Source organism: Musca autumnalis, unplaced genomic scaffold (assembly GCF_047663935.1).
Source record: "Musca autumnalis isolate F117 unplaced genomic scaffold, ASM4766393v1 scaffold_2, whole genome shotgun sequence".
Lineage (NCBI taxonomy): Eukaryota > Metazoa > Arthropoda > Insecta > Diptera > Muscidae > Musca > Musca autumnalis.
In genome coordinates this window covers 14,545,640-14,560,286 of record NW_027411755.1, presented here as the reverse complement: position 1 = coordinate 14,560,286, position 14,647 = coordinate 14,545,640, and the positions used below count along the sequence as shown (strand labels likewise).

Below are 14,647 nucleotides of genomic sequence, written 5' to 3'. Positions count from 1 at the left end.
TTTTAAAGAAACCACGTCTTGAAAAAATATTTTTTTAAAAAAACCACGTCTTGAAAAAATATTTTTTAAAAAATCCACGTTTTGAAAAAATATTTTTTAAAAAATCCACATCTTGAAAAAATATTTTTTAAAAAATCCTCGTCTTGAAAAAATATTTTTTTAAAAAATCCACGTCTTGAAAAAATATTTTTAAAAAAATCCACGTCTTGAATAAATATTTTTTAAAAAATCCACGTCTTGAAAAAATATTTTTTAAAAAATCCTCGTCTTGAAAAAATATTTTTTTAAAAAATCCACGTCTTGAAAAAATATTTTTTAAAAAATCCACGTCTTGAAAAAATATTTTTTAAAAAATCCACGTCTTGAAAAAATAATCCACGTCTTGAAAAAATATTTTTTAAAAAATTCACGTCTTGAAAAAATATTTTTTAAAAAATCCAAGTCTTGAAAAAACATTTTTTGAAAAATCCACGTCTTGTAAAAATGTTTTTTAAAAAATCCACGTCTTGAAAAAATGTTTTTTTTTAAAAATCCATGCCTTGAAAAAAATATTTTTTAAAAAATCCACGTCTTGAAAAAATATTTTTTCAAAAAAATCCACGTCTTGAAAAAATATTTTTTCAAAAAAATCCACGTCTTGAAAAAATATTTTTTAAAAAATCCACGTCTTGAAAAAATATTTTTTAAAAAATCCTCGTCTTGAAAAAATATTTTTTTAAAAAATCCACGTCTTGAAAAAATATTTTTAAAAAAATCCACGCCTTGAATAAATATTTTTTAAAAAATCCACGCCTTGAATAAATATTTTTTAAAAAATCCACGTCTTGAAAAAATATTTTTTAAAAAATCCACGTCTTGAAAAAATATTTTTTAAAAAATCCACGTCTTGAAAAAACATTTTTTAAAATAACCACGTCTTGAAAACATATTTTTTAAAAAATCCACGTCTTGAAAAAATATTTTTTAAAAAATCCACGTCTTGAAAAAATATTTCTTAAAAAATCCACGTCTTGAAAAAATATTTTTTAAAAAATCCACGTCTTGAAAAAATGTTTTTAAAAAAACCAAGTCTTAAAAAAATATTTTTTAAAAAATCCACGTTTTGAAAAAATATTTTTTTAAAAAATCCACGTCTTGAAAAAATATTTTTTAAAAAATCCACGTCTTGAAAAAATATTTTTTAAAAAATCCACGTCTTGAAAAAATATTTTTTAAAAAATCCACGTCTTGAAAAAATATTTTTTAATAAATCCACGCCTTGAAAAAAATATTTTTTTAAAAAATCCACGTATTGAAAAGAAATATTTGTTCAAGGTGTCAATTCGGATTATCAACGTTGGGCGCCATTTGTATTAAAATGGAATATTTTACGAACACTAGACTTTTTTCATATTTGGCCAAGGAACTGAAAGTTGTGCACAATGAGCTTCGTCCTCTGGAAATTATTAAATTGAAATATAACCTCAAAATCTCAAAGAGAAAATACTTCCTCTATGAGGATATTGTTGCGAGACATGCCCTCTATTAAAAAATTGATGTGAAATACGATTTTTCAGATTTTTACGCTAAGGTCAGCTTCCTCGTGTGGGAGCTAACCACAAAAACATTTATTAAGATAAAAAGAAAATAAAATTTGGTTTGTTTCCACTTTGTTTTACATAATTTTGGTTGTTGTTAATGCAATACGTATGTGTGTATAGATGTCATATATTAAATATAAATTTAAAATTTAAATTAAAAATCCGTTATTAGTTAACACTGGGGCTATTGGGTGTATAGTTAATGGGTTCGTGTTCAAAGAATCTTTCCGTCTTTTCCAATTGTGTATAACCGGTCATGGGGGAATTCATGGGTGGAGCCATTTTGCCACCGGAAATCAAGACACCCAAACTTTGCTGTAATTGCCAACGACGAGCTTCGCGTATCGACTTGTTGCGTCTCAGGGTCTTGGCCAACATGAAGGCACACAAGGCACCCAAAAGCTGGAGGAAAAGGAGGTTATACATTAAAAAGTTGTATTCGAGGAGAATTTCTCAAGTCCAACTTACCTGCACAAATGCCACAGTTGTGGCCCCAGTAGCAATCAACATGGTACTTTGTGAAATAATGAAGTCCATGCGTCCAAAGCAACCATTTTCGTATTGCTTCTCACATTTACTCAAATCATAACTGCTGAACATGCCACAACAGGACGAGGGTACACTGATATCATCATGTAGACCATTGGCAGTGCTATTGGGTTGTTCAATGTAATTGATCCAATCACGGGGACCATCAACGCCACAGCATTCCAAACCACCTTGCATGAAATCAACACCAGCGCGAATATATTCATTGCTTTCATAGTTGGCCAGAGATTCATTCATGGTGCGTACCAACATTTCACGCACCTGTCCTTGCATCACAAAGGCGGCAATTGAGGCCGACACTTCCAAAATGAAGACCATAAACAAGCAAACACCATACTAAAAACATTGGGGTGGAAGTTTAAAGGAGTCCTTGGAGTTTTGTAACAGATTTGGAAACTTACCAAGTTAATAAGCATAACACTTTCCTTGATAGCTCCATAGGCACCCAAGGTGGCAACAAACAGCAAAATGAAGCCAATGGCAATCAGCAGGGCTGGTGGGGAAAGGAAATGATCATCGACAAATTGACGGAAATCACCAAAGATGGCCTGAATGGTTGAGCCAACCATGACCAGTAGAACGGCTGTGATCTGCAAAATAAATGAAATGTTAAAAAACGAAGCGAAATAGAGGGGAAAGGATTTAAAATAGAACTTCCTTACAGCCATACAACCAATTTCAAACCAATTCTCACGTCTTGAAAAAGATATATATATAAATCCACGCCTTGAAAAAATATTTAAAAAAAGTCACGTCTTGAAGAATATTGTTTAAAACGCCACGTCTTGAAAAAATATGTTTTAAAAAACTCCACGTCTTGAAAAAATATTTTTTAAATCCACGTCTTGAAAAAATATTTTTTTTTTTAAATCCACGTCCTGAAATTTTTTCCCTAAAATCCACGTTAAGAAAAAATATTTTTTTTAAATCCACGTCTTGAAAATGTATTTAAAAAAACCACGTCTTGAAAAAAATATTGTTTAAAAAATCCTCGTATTGAAAAAATATTTTTTTTTAAATCCAAGTTGCTAAGCAGCAACATTTCCAATAGGAAAGTTGAAGAGAAAAATATTCTTTCCAAACGTGGATATTTTAAACAATATTTTTTCAAGGCGTGGAGCTTTTATGAAATATTTTTTCAATTTTTTTAAAAATTATTTTTTCAACACGTGGATTTTTTAAAAAATATTTTTTCAAGACGTGGATTTTTTAAAAAATATTTTTTAAGGCGTGGATTCTTTAAAAAATATTTTTCAAGATGTGGATTTTTTAAAAAATATTTTTTCAAGACGTGGATTTTTTAAAAAATATTTTTTCAAGACGTGGATTTTTAAAAAATATTTTTTCAAGACGTGGATTTTTAAAAAATATTTTTTCAAGACGTGGATTTTTAAAAAATATTTTTTCAAGACGTGTATTTTTAAAAAATATTTTTTCAAGACGTGGATTTTTAAAAAATATTTTTTCAAGACGTGGATTTTTAAAAAATATTTTTTCAAGACGTGGATTTTTAAAAAATATTTTTTCAAGACGTGGATTTTTAAAAAATATTTTTTCAAGACGTGGATTTTTAAAAAATATTTTTTCAAGACGTGGATTTTTAAAAAATATTTTTTCAAGACGTGGATTTTTAAAAAATATTTTTTCAAGACGTGGATTTTTAAAAAATATTTTTTCAAGACGTGGATTTTTAAAAAATATTTTTTCAAGACGTGGATTTTTAAAAAATATTTTTTCAAGACGTGGATTTTTAAAAAATATTTTTTCAAGACGTGGATTTTTAAAAAATATTATTTCAAGACGTGGATTTTTTAAAAAAAATATTTTTAAAGCCGTGGATTTTTTAAAAAAAAAATTTTCAAGACGTGGATTTTTTAAAAAAATATTTTTTCAAGACGTGGATTTTTAAAAAATATTTTTTCAAGACGTGGATTTTTAAAAAATATTTTTTCAAGACGTGGATTTTTTAAAAAATATTTTTTCAAGACGTGGATTTTTTAAAAAAAATATTTTTTCAAGACTTGGTTTTTTAAAAAAAATATTTTTTCAAGTCGTGGATTATTCAAACAATATTTTTTCAAGACGTGGATTTTTTAAAAAATATTTTTTCAAGACGTGGATTTTTTAAAAATTATTTTTTCAAGACGTGGATTTTTTAAAAAATATTTTTTCAATACTTGAATTTGTTTTTAAATATTTTTTCAAGACGTGGATTTTTTAAAAAAATATTTTTTCAAGACGTGGATTTTTTAAAAAATATTTTTTCAATACTTTGATCTAAAAAAAAAATTCAAGACTTTGATTTTTAAAAAAAAAATCAAGACGTGGATGGAAATGTTACCACTCATCAACTTTCATAGAGAAAATGTTGCCTCATCAGCTTTTTTATAGTAATTGTGCCTCTCAGCAACTTTCTATGGGAAACGTTGGCTTTCGGCAACGTTCCTGTTGGAAATGTTGCCTATCAGAAGAAGAAATGTTGGTTCGAATCAACCTTCCTTGAGGAAATGTTGCCTCTCATCAACTTTTCTCGAGAATATGTTGTTCTCATCAACTTTCCTAGAGGAAGGTTTGCCTCTCATCAACTTTTCCAGAGGAAATGTTGCCTCTCATCAACTTCTAAAGGGAAAGGTTGCCTCTCACCAACTTTCTTAGAGGAAATATTATCTGTTATCAACTTTCCTATAAGAAATATTGCTTTTCATCAACTTTAAAAGATGAAATGTTGCCCCACATCAACTTTCCTACAGAAAAGGTTGCATCTATCAACTCTCCAGAATTTTCCTAGTGGAAATGGTGCCTCTATCAATTTTCCTATTGCCTCTCATTAACTTTCCTAGAGAAAATATTACCTCTCATAAACTTTCCTTGTGGAAATATTGCCTCTCATTAAGTTTCTTATAGAAAATGTTGACTCTCATCAACTTTCCTACAAGAAATGTTGGCTCTTAACAACTTTCCTAGAGAAAATGTTGCCTCTTACCAACTTTGCTAGAAGAAATGTTGGCTCTCTACAAATTTCCTAGAGAAAATGTTGCATCTTATCAACGTTCCGATAAGAAATGTTGCCTCTCATAAACTTTCTTGAGGAAAGGTTGCCTCTCATCAAGTTTCCTAGAAGAAATGTTGGCTGCCAAAAACTGTCCTAGAGAAAATGTTGCCTCTTATGAACTTTCCTAGAAGAAATGTTGCTTCTCATCAGCTTTCCTAGAGGAAATGTTGCCTCTCATTAACTTTCCTAGAAGAAATGTTGGCTCTCAGCAACTTTCCTAGAGAAAATGTTGATACTCATAAACTTTCCAAGAGGAAATATTGCCTCTCATCAACTTTTCAATATGAAATGTTGTCTCTCAGAATCTTTCCTAGAAGAAATGTTGCATGAAATCAAATTTCCTAGAGGAAATGTTGCCTGTCATCAACTTTCCTTGTGGAAATATTGCCTCTCATCAACTTTCTTATAGATAATATTGTCTCTCATTTACATTTCTTGAGGACATGTTGCCTCTTATCAACTTTCCTACAAGAAATGTTGCCTGTCAACAGCTTTCCTAGAGGAAATGTTGACTCTTATTAACTTTCCTAGAAGAAATATTGGCTTTCCACAACTTTCCTAGAAAAAATGTTGCCTCTTATCAATTTTCCGAGAAGAAATGTTGCCTATCATAAACATTCCTTGAGGAAATGTTGCCTCTCATCAACTTTCCCACTAGAAATGTTGCCTGTCATCAGCTTTCCTAGAGGAAATGTTGACTCTTATTAACTTTCTTAGAAGAAATGTTGCCTCTCATAAACATTCCTTGAGGAAATGTTGCCTCTCATCAACTTTCCTACAAAAAATGTTGCCTCTCTTCAGCTTTCCTAGAGGAAATGTTGCCTCTTATTAACATTCCTAGAAGAAATGTTGGCTTTCTACAATTTTCCTAGAGAAAATGTTGCCTTTCTACAACTTTCCTAGAGAAAATTATGCCTCTTATCAACTTTCCGAGAAGAAATGTTGCCTCTCACTAACCTTCCTAGAGGAAATGTTGCCTCTCATCAAGTTCCCTAGAAGAAATGTTGCTTCTCATCTGCTTTCCTAGAGGAAATGTTGCCTCTCATTAATTTTCCTAGAAGAAATGTTTGCTCTCAGCAACTTTGCTAGAGGAAATGTTGACACTCATAAACTTTCCTAGAGGAAATATGGCCTCTCATCAACTTTCCAATATGAAATGTTGCCTCTCAGAATCTTTCCTAGAAAAAATGTTACCTGCCATCAACTTTCCTAGAGGAAATGTTGCCTGTCATCAACATTCCTTGTTGAAATATTGACTCTCACAACATTTTTTTATAGATAATGTTGTCTCTCATCAACTTTCCTAAAGGCAATGTTGCCTGTCATCAACTTTCCTTGTGGAAATATTGCCTCTCATCAACTTTTTTATAGATAATGTTGTCTCTCATCAACTTTCCTTGTGGAAATATTGCCTCTTATCAACTTTCATACAAGAAATGTTGCCTGATCAGCTTTCCTAGAGGAAAAGTTGATTCTTATCAACTTTCCGAGAAGAAATGTTGCCTCTCATAAACATTCCTTGAGGAAGTGTTGCCTCTCATCAACTTTCCTACAAGAAATGTTGCCTCTCATCTGCTTTCCTAGAGAAAATGTTGCCTCTTATCAACTTTCCGAGAAGAAATGTTGCCTCCCATAAACTTTCCCTGAGGAAATGTTGCCTCTCATCAAGTTTCCTAGAAGAAATGTTGGCTCCCAACAACTTTCCAAGAGAAAATGTTGCCTCTTATGAACTTTCCTAGAAGAAATGTTGCCTCTCATTAATTTTCCTAGAAGAAATGTTGGCTCTCAGCAACCTTCCTAGAGGAAATGTTGACACTCATAAACTTTCTTACAGGAAATATGGCCTCTCATCAACTTTCCAATATGAAATGTTGCCTCTCAGAATTTTTCCTAGAAGAAATGTTGCCTGCCATCAACTTTCCTTGTAGAAATATTGCGTCTCATCAACTTTCTTATAAATAATGTTGACGCTCATCAACTTTCCTTGAGGAAATGTTGCCTCTCATCAACTTTCATACAAGAAATGTTGCCTGATCAGCTTTCCTAGAGGAAATGTTGACTCTTATCAACTTTCCGAGAAGAAATGTTGCCTCTCATAAACATTCCTTGAGGAAGTGTTGCCTCTCATCAACTTTCCTACAAGAAATGTTGCCTCTCATCTGCTTTCCTAGAGAAAATGTTGCCTCTTATCAACTTTCCGAGAAGAAATGTTGCCTCCCATAAACTTTCCCTGAGGAAATGTTGCCTCTCATCAAGTTTCCTAGAAGAAATGTTGGCTTTCCACAACCTTCCTAGAGAAAATGTTGCCTCTTATCAACTTTCCGAGAAGAAATGTTGCCTCTCATCAAGTTTCCTACAAGAATTGCTTGCTCCCAACAACATTTCTAGAGAAAATGTTGCCTCTTATCAACTTTTCGAGAAGAAATGTTGCCTCCCATAAACTTTCATCAAGTTTCCTACAAGAATTGTTTGCTCCCAACAACTTTCCTAGAGAAAATGGCCTCTTATGAACTTTCCTAGAAGAAATGTTGCTTCTCATTAGCTTTCCTAGAGGAAATGTTGCTTCTCATTAATTTTCCTAGAAGAAATGTTGGCACTCAGCAACTTTCCTAGAGGAAATGTTGACACTCAGAATCTTTCCTAGAAAAAATGTTGCCTACCATCAACTTTCCTAGAGGAAATGTTGCCTGTCATCAACTTTCCTTGTGGACAAATAGCCTCTCATCAACTTTTTGTTGCCTCTCATCAATTTTCATACAAGAAATCTTGCCTCTCATCAGCTTTCCTAGAGAAAATTTTGCCTCTTATCAACTTTCCGCGAAGAAATGTTGTCTCTCATCAACTTTCCTACAAGAAATGTTGCCTCTCATCAGCTTTCCTAGAGGAAATGTTGCGTCTTATTAACATTCCTAGAAAAAATGTTGGCTTTCTACAAAATGTTGGGTGTCCACAACCTTCCTAGAGAAAATGTTGCCTCCTATCAACTTTCCGAGAAGAAATGTTGCCTCCCATAAACTTTCCTTGAGAAAATGTTGCCTGTCATCAACTTTCCTAGAGGAAATGTTGCCTCTCATCAAGTTTCCTAGAAGAAATGTTGCCTCTCATCAACTTTCCTAGAGAAAATGTTGCCTCCTATCAACTTTCCGAGAAGAAATGTTGCCTCCCATAAACTATCCTTGAGAAAATGTTGCCTCTCATCAACTTTCCTAGAGGAAATGTTGCCTCTCATCAAGTTTCCTAGAAGAAATGTTGCCTCTCATCAACTTTCCTAGAGAAAATGTTGCCTCCTATCAACTTTCCGAGAAGAAATGTTGCCTCCCATAAACTTTCCTTGAGAAAATGTTGCCTCTCATCAACTTTCCTAGAGGAAATAGTGCCTCTCATCAATTTTCCTGGAGGAAATGTTGCCTCTATCAATTTTTCTATTGCCTCTCATTAACTTTCCTAGAGAAAATGTTGCCTCTCATAAATTTTCCATGTGGAAATATTGCCTCTCATTAAGTTTCTTATAGAAAATGTTGACTCTCATCAACTTTCCTACAAGAAATGTTGGCTCTCAACAACTTTCCTAGAGAAAATGTTGCCTCTTACCAACTTTCCTAGAAGAAATGTTGGCTCTCTACGAATTTCCTAGAGAAAATGTTGCCTCCTATCAACTTTCCGAGAAGAAATGTTGCCTCTTATCAACTTTCATACAAGAAATGTTGCCTCTCATCAGCTTTCCTAGAGGAAATGTTGCCTCTTATTAACATTCCTAGAAGAGATGTTGGCTTTCTACAACTTTCCTAGAGAAAATGTTGCCTCTTATCAACTTTCCGAAAAGAAATGTTGCCTCCCATAAACTTTCCTTGAGGAAATATTGCCTCTCATCAACTTTCCTAGAGGAAATGTTGCCTCTCATCCAGTTTCCTAGAAGAAATGTTGGCTCCCAACAACTTTCCTTATGGGAAATGTTGCCTCTCATAAACTTTCCTAGAGGAAGTGTTGCTTCTCATTCACTTTCCTAGAAGAAATGTTGTCTCTCAGAAACTTTTCTAGACGAATATTGCCTCTCATCAACTTTCAAAGAGGAAATGGTAACTCTCATCAGCTTTCCTAGAGGAAATATTGCCTCTCATTAAATGTTCGTAAAGGAAATGTTCTTATTAACTTTTCTATTGGAAATGTTGCCTCTCAGCAACTTTCCTATAGGAATTGTGGTATAATAAGATAATGCATTGAGGGGTTTATGAGTTTGTAAATATATGACTCAGAGCAATAAGTGGCTATTAGATGTTCATTAGAACTACAGGGCGACTAGGCTTTCTCTTTTAGAGGTCTTGGGATCGTGTTGTTAATGTAAGACAGATCCTTGGATGATATGAATTACATAAAACCTCTGCCGACCTTCAGGTTATTGCCAATTGCTACCACTATATTTTACATGGGATATTAACTTACAATAATATTGGGAAATATTGATGGTTAATAATAACAGCTAATAAAGCAGAGCAACAATTATGAATTATTAATGTGTGTGTGAGTGCGGACCTCACACACTTTTACACAACCCCTACCACACTCGCACACATGACAAAGAATTAAATAAATATAGATAACAAGCAACGGATGGATGACTAGACGAACAAAATCAAGGTAACAAAATGGCGTTGAGCCTAAGGAGAATATTGGAAATTTTGAAATCGAAGGACCAAAAAATAGGGAGTTAAATTCGTAAAAAATAAAAAAATACTTACCGCAAACATAAAGCTCACAATTAGCAGCATATATTTGGCGCAACGCATGCCGGAATTCAATTGCAAATCCCTTGCGGCCATGTTTCTGTTTCGTTATTCGTCACTTTTTTTGGAGTAAAAAATCGGTTTCGTTGAGGTTGTTTTAATATTGCACTATATATAGAATGAAAATAAATTTAAATTATTTTTATTTATTTTTATGGGGAATGGTTTTCGTCTCTTTCTCTTACAACTACTCCTTACTTCGGCCAAGTTACAGAAATACTAAATATTGAAAAAGCTTTTTTCTATTAAAAAACAGTCATAATTTTTGTGTTAACTTGCTATTATTTGTTGTTCTCTTCAGCTGGAATTGTCGACTGAGTTTCTGTTGTGGTTGTTGCTGTTATTGTATTTTTAGGCTGAAAGGTGGTTTTTATTTTATTATCAGTACAGTGGGTGGTGGATATTTGGAATATTTAAATTCAAAATTATTAAGGGAAGTTTTTATTGTTCCTCCACAAAATAAAGAAAATTTTATTATTTAATTTTTGATTAATGAAAACAAGAATTTCCCGCGTATGGAAATTTTTATTTTCAAAAATTTCCTATTAGGAAAATTTTTATTTTTGTAAAAGTCCCGAATTTATTTTTTTATTTTTACATATCTGTGCTAATTTTATCGATTTCCATGGAAAATAAAAATTTTCCATAGGGATTTTTCCATACGATTTTTTATTTTTATGTATATACAGAATTTTCTTTTAAATCCCCTTATACAAAAACTTCCCTTTAAGGAAAATGTTTAATTTGTTCTTTGCTTTCAATAAAAACAAAAAATTTATAAAGGAAAATTGTCAAAATTTCAAAAAAAAAACTTTTATTTTTATTTTAATATTTTGTTATTTTTTTAGATTAGCCATTGCCTTTATCACACCAATACTGTAAGTACCTTAACTTACATTAAAAATACGGCATGATGTGTGAAGGGGGTGGGTAAACTAAAGTGGGAGTAAAGTAGGCAAACCGAACAACAACAGTAACATATGGAATCTCACTCACACTCTATTTTCTCACCATACAGCCAAAAGATAACAATAATTAAGCGATATGATAAGAACAAAACTTTGCTTTTATCAACACCAAGAAAAAATATTTTCGCAATATTTCGTTGTTTTTTTACATTTGTTTATCTTTACTGGGTCATTTAATATTTCAACACTAACTTCAAAAGCTTTTTTGTTTTTTGAAAATAATTTTCAAAATTTTCACTTTATTTCTTTTCTAGCCGTCAGAATTAATGGTGAACTACTTCCGTTTAAGTACCATACCTTTGTTATTTACTTTAGTTTCGAATCTAAATGTGCTGACCATATGTCCCATTTGACATTACATTGTTGTTGCTGGTTTTGGTTTCCTTGGTTTCAAGACCTTTTTCACTACACTGCTCACGCTCTTTGGACATTTGAACTTTTCACCAAATGTCTAGTTTCCTAGTGGACGAAGTTATTGATTTTTGTTAACTGCTGGTAAAGGGTAAATTGTTGAAAGACAATATTTTCTATAGAAAAGTTAAAAAGAGACAAGATTTCCAAAAAATGAAATTATAAAAAAGTTAATGAGAGTCTACATTTCCTCTAGGAAATTATGATAAAAGCAATATTTCCTTTAGAAAAGTTGATGAAGACAACATTTCCTTTGGGAAAGTTGATGAAAGACAATATTTCCTTTAGGAAAGTTGAGGAAAATCAACATTTCCTTTGGGAAAAGTTGCTGATAGGCAACATTTCCTTTTTGAAAGTTGATGAGAGGCAGAATTTCCTTTAGGGAATTTGATGAGAGGAAACATTTCCCCCAGGAAAGATGATGAGAGGCAAAATTTGCTCTAGGAAAGTTGATGAGAGGAAACATTTCCTCTAGGAAAGATGATGAGAGGCAATATTCCTCTAGTAAACTTGATGAGCGGCAACATTTCCCATAGGAATATTGTTATGATGCATCACTTCCTAAAAAAAAGTTGCTGAGAGAAAAATTGCTTAGAGGCAACATTTCCTCCAGGAAAGTTGATGAGACGCAACATTTCCACTAGGAAAGTTGATGAGAGGCAACATTTTCTCTAGGAAAGTTGATGAGAAGCAATATTTTCTCTAAGAAAGTTGATGAGAGGCATTATTTCCTCTAGGAAAGTTGATGAGAGGCAACATTTCTTTTGGGAAAGTTGATGAAAGACACCATTTCCTTTAGGAAAGTTGAAGAGACGCAACAGTTTCTCTAGGAAAGTTGATGAGAGGCAACATTTCCTCAAGGAAAGTTGGTGAGAGGCAACATTTCCTCAAGGAAAGTTATTGAGAGGCAACATTTCCACTAGGAAAGTTGATGAATGGCAACATTTTCTCTAAGAAAGTTGATGAGAGGTAACATTTCCTATAGGAAAGTTGATGAGAGGCAACATTTCTTTTTGAGAAAGTTGATGAAAGACAGCATTTCCTATAGGAAAGTTGAAGAGACGCAACATTTTTTTCTAGGAAAGTTGATGAGGGCAACATTTCCTCAAGAAAAGTTGGTGAGAGACAACATTTCCTCAAGGAAAGTTAGTTAGAGGCAACATTTCGTCTCGGAATGTTGATAAGAGGCAACATTTTCTGTGGGAAAGTTGTTAAGAGGCAAAATTTTCTCTACTAAAGTTGTTGAAAGCCAACAAATCTTCTAGGAAAGTTGATGACAGGTAACATTTCCTCTAGGAAAGTTAATGAGAGGCAACAGTTTCTCTAGGAAGGTTGATGAGAGACAACATTTCCTTTAGGAAAGTTGATGAGCAGCAATATTTTCTCTAAGAAAGTTGATGAGAGGCAATATTTCTGTTGGGAAAGTTGATGAGAGGCAACATTTCCTCTAGGAAAGTTGATGAGAGGCAACATTTCATTTGGGAAAGTTGATGAGAGGCAACATTTCCTCAAGGAAAGTTAGTGAGAGGCAACATTTTGTTTCCTTTAGGAAAGTTGATGAGAGGCAACATTTCCGCTAGGAAAGTTGATGAGAGGCAACATTTCTTTTGGGAAAGTTGATGAGCAGCAATATTTTCTCTAAGAAAGTTGATGAGATCCAACATTTCCTCTTTCATTTTGGGAAAGTTGATGAGAGACAGCATTTCCTTTAGGAAAATTGATGAGAGGCAACATTTTCTCTAGAAAAGTTGATGAGAGACAACATTTTCTCTACAATCGTTGATGAGAGGCATCGTTTCCTCTGGGAAAGTTGATGAGAGGCAACATTTCTTTTGGGAAAGTTGATGAGAGGCAGCATTTCCTTTAGGAAAATTGATGAGAGGCAACATTTTCTCTGGGAAAGTTGATGAGAGACAACATTTTCTTTAGGAAAGTTGATGAGCAGCAATATTTTCTCTAAGAAAGTTGATGAGAGCCAACATTTCCACTAGGAAAGTTGATGAGAGGCAGCAACAATATTTTCTCTAAGAAAGTTGATGAGAGCCAACATTTCGACTAGGAAAGTTGATGAAAGGCAACATTTTCTCTAGGAAAGTTGATGAGAATCAATATTTTCTCTAAGAAAGTTGATGAGAGCAACATTTCCGCTAGGAAAGTTGATGAGAGGCAACATTTCTTTTGAGAAAGTTGATGAGAGGCAGCATTTCCTTTAGGAAAATTGATGAGAGGCAACATTTTCTCTAGGAAAGTTGATGAGAGACAACATTTCCTTTAGGAAAGTTGATGAGCAGCAAGATTTTCTCTAAGAAAGTTGATGAGAGGCAACATTTCCTCTAGGAAAGTTGATGAGAGGCAACATTTCATTTGGGAAAGTTGATGAGAGACAGCATTTCCTTTAGGACAGTTGAAGACACGCAACATTTTCTCTAAGAAAGTTGATGAGAGGCAACATTTCCTCAAGGAAAGTTAGTGAGAGGCAACATTTTGTTGAAAGTTATTGAGAGCCAACATATCTTCTAGCAAAATTGATGTCAGGTAACATTTCCTCTAGGAAAGTTGATGAGAGGCATCATTTCTACTAGGTAAGTTGATGAGAGACAACATTTCTTCTAGGAAAGTTGATGAGAGGCAACCCTTCCTCTTGGAAATTTTATGAGAGGCAAGATTTCCTCTAAAAAGTTAATGAGAGCCAACATTTCCTTTTTGAAAGTTAATGAAATGCAACAAACTTGATCAGGCTATATTTTCCATAGGACAGTTGCTGAGTCATAGGAAATTGATATAGGCAACAACCATAGAAAAATTTCTGAGGCAACATTTTCCAAAGGAAAGTTGATGGTAGGCAACATGTTCCCATAGGAAAGTTGTTGAGAGGCAACATATCCCATAGGTAAATTGATGAGAGACAACATGTCCATAGGAAAGCGGCTGAGAGGCAAAATGTCCCGTAAGAAAGTTGATGATAGGCAACATTTCCCATAGGAAACCACCTGAGAGGCACCATTTCCCATAGGAAAGTTGATGATAGTCAACATGTCGCATAGAAATGTTGGTGTAAGGCAAAATGTCCATAGGAAAATTGATGAGAAGCACAATTTCCCATAGGAAAGTTGATGATAGGCAACATGTCCTAAAGGAAAGTTGATGAGAGGCAACATTTTATCTAGGAAAGTTGATGAGAGGCATCGTTTCCTCTGGGAAATGAGAGGCAACATTTTCTCTAGGAAAGTTGATGAGAGGCAACATTTCCTTTAGAAACGTTGCTGATAGGCAACATTTCCTTTAAGAAAGTTGATGAAAGGCAAC

General features: G+C 33.2%; 1 protein-coding gene across 21 annotated transcripts; it reads right to left on the bottom strand.

Annotated features, from left to right (window-relative positions):
• Positions 1–1,548: 1,548 nt before the first annotated feature.
• On the bottom strand, positions 1,549–11,350 carry Tsp29Fb (Tetraspanin 29Fb). Of its 21 annotated transcripts, none has more exons than XM_073967112.1 (6): positions 10,959–11,255; positions 10,161–10,318; positions 9,918–10,070; positions 2,531–2,719; positions 2,049–2,465; positions 1,549–1,982 (listed from the first exon to the last, which is right to left on the bottom strand). In XM_073967112.1, exons 3-6 carry the CDS (start codon positions 9,996–9,998, stop codon positions 1,749–1,751), a joined length of 921 nt encoding a protein of 306 aa, XP_073823213.1. In that variant the 5' UTR covers positions 9,999–10,070; positions 10,161–10,318; positions 10,959–11,255; the 3' UTR covers positions 1,549–1,748. The 21 variants fall into 21 exon arrangements, with proteins under 21 accessions (XP_073823213.1, XP_073823204.1, XP_073823208.1 ...); XM_073967103.1 differs by having other exon boundaries at positions 10,148–10,318; positions 10,959–11,243; XM_073967107.1 differs by having other exon boundaries at positions 10,148–10,318; positions 10,859–11,234.
• Between the last annotated feature and the right edge of the window lie 3,297 nt (positions 11,351–14,647).